General features: G+C 35.7%; 2 protein-coding genes across 2 annotated transcripts in view; one reads left to right on the top strand and one right to left on the bottom strand.

Annotated features, from left to right (window-relative positions):
• LOC107667304 (sulfatase-modifying factor 1-like) overlaps nt 1–2,634 on the top strand; it is a 10,641-nt gene extending 8,007 nt beyond the window's left edge. Inside the window, exons 8-10 of the mRNA XM_016458944.1 lie at nt 1,360–1,473; nt 1,602–1,661; nt 2,453–2,634. Coding sequence (XP_016314430.1) covers nt 1,360–1,473; nt 1,602–1,661; nt 2,453–2,554 — 276 coding nt within the window. The 3' untranslated portion in view covers nt 2,555–2,634. The remainder of the gene's footprint in view (nt 1–1,359; nt 1,474–1,601; nt 1,662–2,452) is intronic.
• An 88-nt stretch (nt 2,635–2,722) lies between these two features.
• On the bottom strand, nt 2,723–6,824 carry LOC107667320 (poly(U)-specific endoribonuclease-A-like). The gene is given in 8 exon segments (XM_016458953.1): nt 2,723–3,067; nt 3,218–3,360; nt 3,488–3,624; nt 3,677–3,790; nt 4,528–4,727; nt 4,811–4,967; nt 6,624–6,638; nt 6,767–6,824. Coding segments are annotated over 8 exon segments (939 nt in total). The 3' UTR covers nt 2,723–2,952.
• Nucleotides 6,825–8,501: the final 1,677 nt, after the last annotated feature.

Below are 8,501 nucleotides of genomic sequence, written 5' to 3'. Positions count from 1 at the left end.
TTGCCCTTTAGTAACAGTGTTTCTTACCATGCTATGGTAAGTGCACATGCTGAGCTTCTGTGCACTATCTAAAATCCTGTATGGTAAGGGTTACGTGCTGTCAGCCTCGTTTCCTTTCTCTGAGTTGGTTAGGCCCCGGTTTTCACCTTGGGCTCCACTCAACCTATGTATCCCTGTTGATACATTTCTGAGCAGATTCCTTTGAGGGGATACGGCCAGGGGCCTCATTTATCAACAGTGCGTACGCACAGATGTGTGCGTAATGAGTGCGTAAGAACAGTTTCACGCAAAGTGTGAGCTTGTACTGCTTGTACTAATACGTAGGAATGTGTGTAAATATAAGCACAACTCTGAGCATGCTTACGCAGTGGTAGAAATTATCTAAAAAAAAAAAACGGTTACACTTTACTTGAAGGGGTGTGCATAAGACTGACATGGCACCTTCATAATTATGACATGACACATGTCATGAATATGAAGGAGGTTTTATGCATGTTTATGACAACTGTCATTAAGTGTCATTCGCTCAGTTATGTCATTTTTAATGCAAATATGACATTATTTGACCTAACCCTAACCTAACCCTACCCCTACCCTTACCCCTAACCATAGCGAATAACAAAGACATCTCAAACAATGTCATCTTTGCATTAAACATTACATAACTGAGCGAATGACACTTAATAACAGTTGTCATAAACATGCATAAAAAAACCTTCATATTCATGACATGTGTCATGTCATGATTATGTAGGTGTCATGTCATGATTATGAAGGTGTCATGTCAGTCTTATGCACATTTTTCCCAGTAAAGTGTAACCCAAATACTCAATTAATAATTTCATATTTCAAGCTAAACATTTGCACAATTAGTGTAAAAAGTTATAAAAGACAGTTGGAAAGTCGATTTGAATGTAGCTATATGCTCATGGCTGATTTCGCTTTGCTGGAAGATTTGGCAAACCATGCACTGCGCAGAGAATGCGTTTTCAAAGAGCGCGCTGATCTGTTTAGTGAGAGCACAGAATGGCTTCTCAGTCGGTACCGCTTTCTTTGCCATGACTTCAGTGAGGAAGTATACATTCACGTGATAATAAAGGGAGGTGCTGTCACCATAAATGGTTCATTGTAGGTGTTTCTGAATGCAAATGACCATGAACGTGAACGAGCACAGTGCTTAAGGACATGTGGGATTTATCAACAATGATTACTTACTGGTGTGCGTAAGAACCACGTGCGCACGTTTGATAAATACGGATTTTTTTGTACTTGCACACATTCTAAATTTCATTCGTAGGACAAAATATAGAACCTTTTCTACGCACTCTTGATAAATGAGGGCCCTGGTGTTTTGGGCAGGTGATGTCATTTCCTGCCAATGGCTTTGGGCTGTATGACATGGTGGGAAACGCATGGGAGTGGACAGCAGACTGGTGGAATGTGCATCACACTACAGAAGACAAGTACAACCCTGTAAGACTAATTTGAGTCAACTACACACACATCCACACTTTAAAGGTCTTTCTTTTATGCATACAAGGCTGTTCATGCTTTAAACCCTTATCGTTATGACTTATCCTTTTTTTTTTTTTTTTTGATAGAAAGGACCAGAAACAGGGACAGACAGAGTCAAGAAAGGAGGATCCTACATGTGCCACAAGGTAAAACATACACTAAGCCATCTAATGTATGACTGACATAAGTACATCAGGGTTATTGAGGTGTGGGATATTTTATGTTAGTTAAAATGCTTCTGCAGGTATACTACTTTCAGAAGTTTTGAGTCAGTAAGATTTTTTTGTTAAAAGCTTTACAGATCATCTTTATGCACCAAGAGCTTGTAACACTCCAAAGAGAAAGGAAAAATTGAAATCGCATCATATGACCCCTTTAAAACGTATTTAGCAAAAAGGATTCAGTTGATTCAAAACTGACAGTAAAGTCATGTTACAAAAGAATTCTATTTCAAATAAATGCTGCTCTATAACACTTTCTATTCATCAAGGAATCCTGAAAAAATATATAATGGTTTTTACAAAATTATTAAACTACAAAACTGCTTTCAACATTGATAATAATAAGAATGAATGAATGTTACTTAAGCAAATCAGCATAATAGAATGATTTCTGAAGATCATGTGATGGTGAAGACTGGAGTAATGGCTGCTGAAAATTCAGCTTTGCCATCACAGGAAGAAATGACATTTTAAAATCTATTAATATAGACAAAAAGTTAGTTGCTGTATTTTTTTTAAAAGCAGCATTGGTGAGCATAAGAGACTTCAAAAACAAATCTTGCCGACCCCAAAGTTTTGAACAGTAGTGTAAAGCTGGTATGCACATATTATATACACCAAATATATATGCACCTAAGAGGAAAATACAACCTTCATCTGGAAGCTTTTATACAACTTGTTTACATACACGTTAACATATTTTTCTCTCTCTGTAGTCTTATTGCTACAGATACAGGTGTGCAGCCCGTAGTCAAAATACTCCGGACAGTTCTGCCTCTAATCTGGGCTTCCGCTGCGCCACTGACACTGATCCATAACCTCAAACCTCAGATCTATCACTGTCATACATGTGAAATCTAGGAAGATATTGTATTTTATGTAAATAATGCCATTTGTAAGAATTTGTTATGTTTCTGTTCTTTTATTTTTATTTTTTTTTTATAATTACAGAAGGTATTGAAATGTCAAGAATATGATTCTATCATACATGATTAATTGGAAAATGGTTCTAAATCAAATTTTAAAATGGAGAAAATTATATGTGAAAGAATATTATTATGTATTAGTAAAAATACAGACAGGAAGGGTGGTTTTCTATTCTTGTGTTTTATTTGGTCCAACATCAACCTTGAACAACCAAGAGAAAAGAATTAAGACTGCAGATGAGTTGTTTTGGTTGTGAGTCTGTTGATACTGATATTCAGATGACAGGGAATCATGGTGTTGCAGGGTAAGTAGAGGCAATGTACTTCTTTCCATCCCCATAGCTGCTGTTGTCCCACGTATAGGTCTGAATGCCCAGAGTCTGTCCTCCCAAACTCACATAACATCTGAGAATACAGTCAAGCAGATGAGCATTCCATGCAATGCATATATAAAGTTGTAGATTTACTCGTATGAACAAAAATGAGTTTTATTTGATGAATGGCTGGATGGACAAATGAATGTGCATAGGCAGAGAACAAAAATGAACAACTCACCTTTTGCCAGGGCGGGTGATGTAGCAGAGACTGTAGATAGCCAGATTACATTCAGGACTACAGCCAATAAAGGCAGAACCAACCTCTTTGAAATAGCCATCCCATTCAAACTGCATTCCAAATACATCAGGATATGTGCTCCACTGAAAGAGAGGAGAAACTGGTCTTTTACTAGATCAAAACTTCTAATACAAGTAGACATCCAGACTTTTAAAATGCATGTTGTACTAGCACTGGTTTGTTTTGATTCACATGCTCAGTAGAACTCACAGGGCCATTAAAGCTGGGTTGTATTTAACCCAGCATTTTTTAGAGTGTATGGCTGTAGTAATTCAGGAGTCCCTGTTTCTCATTCAGATAAAACTGCAGCCAGTTGTGGAAACCAGACTTTCCACCTTTAATTTCCCCTGTTGACACACTACATGTCAGCCAAATCACATGTGGTCAACACAGACTGACCTACAAAGATGTGCTCAAACCCGCTGGAGTCCAGTTTGCCACTAGATCGAGAGTAAAGACCAAACGACATCATCTTCAGATCCTGGATAAACTCGCTCTGTGATGAGTATACACCTGAAAACCAGCGGTTTTTAATTCAAATATTTTGCGTAATCTATTTAGATTAAATTTTAATGACTACAATCATTTTGTACCACAAAATGATAGTAGCCATTAAACTCTTTTCTTCTAGTAAAGAGTTTAGAATATTAGTCAAATATTAATACTACATATAAAACAAAAATAAACACCACCTTTCAGAAGTTTGGGATTGGTAAGATTTTTTTTGAAAATGTTTTGAAAGAAGTATCTTATGCTCACCATGGCTACATTTCTTTGTTCAAAAACAGAGTAAAAACAGTAATATTGTGGAATATTATAATAATTCAAAAGCTCTTTTCTATTTTAATATATTTTAAAATATAATTTATTCCTGTGATGGCAAAGCTGATTTTTTAGCAGACATTACTCCAGTCTTCAGTGTCACATGATCTTTCAGAAATCATTCTAATATACTGATTTGCTCCTCAAGAAACAGTTCTTATTATAATAAGTGTTGAAAGAATTTATTTGAAACAAATCTTTAACATTATAAATGTCTTTACTGTCTCTTTTGAGCAGAGAATTGCATCCTTGCTAGATAAGTTTTAAATTCTTTCAAAATGATACTGCCACCAAACCTTTGAATGGTAATGTGTATTCTTTAAATATTATTTAATAAATACTAAAATATGCAAACATATTGTAAATATGTAAAATCACGTTATTTTTTATCACACTGAGGTCAGTAAAATTCAAAAGGTCTGACATACCTTTAGAGTGGAGGAAATTGTAAAGCTCCCTGCCCACGTCAGTGTTCATGGTCTGTTGGAGGAAAGTGTCCTGGTCCTGCACTTCCTGTGAGGGCACATCCTCCACTTCTCCTGTCACCCTTCTATAGTTGTCTAATAGATTCAGCAGAGCTTTATATGTGGGCTTGGAGAGCAAAGTACTACTCACTTGCTTGAACAATCTAAGAGAGAAAGAGTGCATAATCACATGCATGTCTGCGTATATACTGGATGTGGTTATCTGTGTGTGCAGTTTGTGTCTTACGGGCGTGATGAGTGGTCATTCCTGGAGCCGGTCTCAGAAGAAGAGATCAGTGTCTGAGGATCAATCACCAGCTCTGAGACTGTGGCCCTGTTATGGTCTAACGTGTACAGCGTCTCAGACAGAGACTTGATCTCAGCGTCAGAGACACTGGCTAATGCTTGGGATGGGAAATGGATTCATAAAGAAAGAGTTAGTACCTGAAGAGTAAAAAAAAACTTGACAAAGCCTGAGCAAAATGAAAGAATAAAGTATGAGAAAAACTGAAACTGTAATTACTGCAATTAAGATAACCAAGCATTTAGTTTCAAATTTTAAAATTCAGTTTCTAAAATTGGAGTCAAGAAAATAATGTTAATTATCAGTCAAAAATCTGAACGTGTTCAGTGTTCATAACTGTAAATCTAACTGGATTTAAGTTTTTTTATTGTTTCTGTTTTTATATGTTCGTGTCACACAATGCTGTGTGTAGTGCAGTTTTGTGCTGTCGTTGACAGCTACAACCGTAACAGCAATTAGAATTTAACTTACATCAGATTTATCTTACCTGTAGCATTTGTAGACCAAAAAATGTTTTATGAAAATAAATAAATAGATGACAGTTCCTTTTGTCTGAATATTATTGCAAGTGTTCCTCATACAAATAACTAAACTGAAACTGTGATTAATTACATAATAGGAAACATGGTGTTTAGTATTTTGGAATGAATTTTGAGATTAACAAAGTGTGTGAAACTATAGAAGTGAACACAGCTGAGTTTCATGCCACTTTTGGGATCCAAAATAAACAGGACTCAGGGTCACTGAGTACCTTATCACTGATAACCCCCTAATATTTAGAACTAAATCTTTCTCTTATTTTTATGCATGCTGATTTACCCCGTGCACGTGACTCAACAGACCTTGAGAATTGTACTGTATTTAAGAAACGAATGAAACCTGTCTGTTTTTTTTAGAATTACTTTGAATGATTCATCAGTATATGTGATTCTTCTGATTCGCTATTCGTTTGTGCCTTTTGTCTAATTGAACGCAGACGAGGAGTTTTAAATTATATTTGTTAAACTACAAACTTCAGTCCAGTTTGGCTTGACAGAACAGCAACATTTAACTTTACTTTAGCTTTAATGTACAAGTTGTTAACGTACTTTGTTAAACCTACACTCTCAGAAAAAAAGGTACAAATTAAAAGGTACTAACATGTACACTTTAGGTACTATATGTAATATGTACTTTCAAATATGTACTATTTAGGGGTAAATAAGGTACAAAGACATACCCTTTAGCCTTTTTTACTGGTACCGGTTTACCAGTACCAGTGAGAATGTATTTGTTCTGATTTTGTTGACCCTTTGACACTTAATATCTAATGTTTTACAGAATTACAGATGTTGAAGCTCACCTCGACGACCACACTGCTTTTTATAGTCATCGCAGCAGTACTCATGCTGTTGGCATTGTGAATCGCAGTGGCAGTCATTCAAGGCATCATATAACTCTCCACATCTTCCTTTACAAGAAAGTGAGCCTTGAAGGAGGTGAGATATATTTCACATGCTGACTGCTAAAGCGTCACTAAAATGTTTAATTTTCAGTTACATTTTATGTGAAAGAAAAGATCTACCACCCAGAGGCATGTCAGTAACCTATTATTTGTACTAGTATTAGAGCTTGATAGTACTGAGTAAAACATAGAACAATTAGACATAAGGCACAGGATTTGATTAAGGAGATTTGGGTATGAATCATTAGGAGGAAAAAATAAATAAAATAGAAAACATTAGTGTAAAATTCAGTATCACAATTCCACACTTACAGAAGTCCAGAGAATCTGAGAAAGAGAGAGAAGGAACACTGGGATAATTACTATGGTGTACAAGAGCAAAAGATACATGAACATGTTTAGTTTAATAACTTAAAAATGTATAATCAGGATGGAAATTGAAGGTATAAACTTACCACTGTAGCCCTGAGAGATCAAGGTGATGGTGAGAAAGAGGATGAGGGTGACCTTCATTATGGACTTTAGACAATCCAGATGCACAAACTGCAGATTAAGACTCAGGTTTTTATACCATCTCAGATCGATAAAACTTTAGGAACTCCTCCCATGCACCAACACATTCTGTTGTAATAATAACTACTAATATTTAATAATAAAGGTAACTTGCTGCGTTGCTATGAGGATAAAGGTAATTGAGGGAGTGGTGAGATGATTAAAAAGAGGAAGTTGATAAAAAAAAAAAAAATTTGATTCTCTTTTTCAGTCAGCTGGTCCAAAATCCATCCAGTTTTCAGGCTCCAGGAATGGAAGACATCCGGTGAAAAAGATGAATATAGCATTTATATAGAATATACTGTAGCATTTAATATAATATGTACACTCTCTTGAAATCATGGACTAATCCATTTAGCAAGAATGTGTTCTTGGCAAGAAAGTGTTCCGTAAAGTGTTTCCATGTGCAAACAGTCAGAAAGACCAGGTGGTGGCATTCACACTGCAATCACAATACTTTTGTCAAAGGTTTTTATCTTCACGTTGGTGCAGAGCTGACACACGTTCTCTTTTTGAAGTGTGGATTTGTTTTTTCCACATATTTTAATTTGAATCAATTTAAGTTGTGTTTTAATGTGCTTTTTTAAATACATGTTGTTGTTGTTACTTTCTCATGTGTGTATAGACTATCCCATTAGGATTGGTTCTAGGGCTGAACAATTAATCGAATTCCTAATCGCGATTACAATTACGAATGCCACAATTACGTAATCGTTCAAAGTCCACTTATGTTATTTTGTGTGCAAGATGTATTTTTTTTTTCTTCTACAAGTTATTTTAAGGGTTTTTTCAATTGTTTTAATGTTAGTTTTAGAATAACATTAGCTATAATACCATGCATATTTTTTTTACTTAAACAAGAAACCAATCCATTGTAGGCTATAGTTGACATTTGAGGCTTAATACTATAGAAAAGCAAAAAAAAAAAAAAAAGTTTTTCAGAGTGTTTTCTTTTAGCTTGTTTATTTTAATATAAAAAATGACAAGTTGCTTCAAACAATGGTATAAACATCAATCAGTGTAATTAATAATCAATTACAATTTCAAGGGAATAATCGACAATTATGATTTTTGTCATAATCGTGCAGCCCTAATTGGTTCCAAACAACACTAAAATACTATTGTTATTATTATTTGAGCAGATTTATACATTTTTATTTCTATTCTAATTTCGTTAGGCATTCTTATTCTTTTCATTTGTTTTTAATGAATTACAGTTCCTTCTGTTCTCCAGTAAGCTGTAGTTTAAACTCCTGTGCAGTAGATGGCGCTTCATGTGACTCCCAAGTTGTCTTTAGTTTGACCTGTCTCTCTCTCTCTCTCTCTCTCTCTCTCTGTCTCTGTAGAAAGCGTGCTTCAATGACATTCCAGTTACTGATGTAAGGAAGCCTGTGTTAGTCCAGAGGAAGATGTAGAAATGGCATTGCATTCTTTATTTTGGTCTGTTATGGCGTTATTTTAATGACAAATGTCGAGAGCGCATTATTGTAGCGCGAAAGCACATTAATACAATGCGCGAGCGCGAATCTCTGCTCGCGCGCGGATTTCCCTTGCACTCGCACAAAACCGGACGCTGGCGCTCAGATACACGCTGCTCTCGCCCAGAGAGAGTGCGCGCACTTAAAACGGGTCACTCCG

Source organism: Sinocyclocheilus anshuiensis, unplaced genomic scaffold, assembly GCF_001515605.1.
Source record: "Sinocyclocheilus anshuiensis isolate Anshui unplaced genomic scaffold, SAMN03320099.WGS_v1.1 scaffold964, whole genome shotgun sequence".
Lineage (NCBI taxonomy): Eukaryota > Metazoa > Chordata > Actinopteri > Cypriniformes > Cyprinidae > Sinocyclocheilus > Sinocyclocheilus anshuiensis.
Note: the sequence above shows the minus strand (reverse complement) of the source record. Positions and strands in the feature narration are given on the sequence as shown.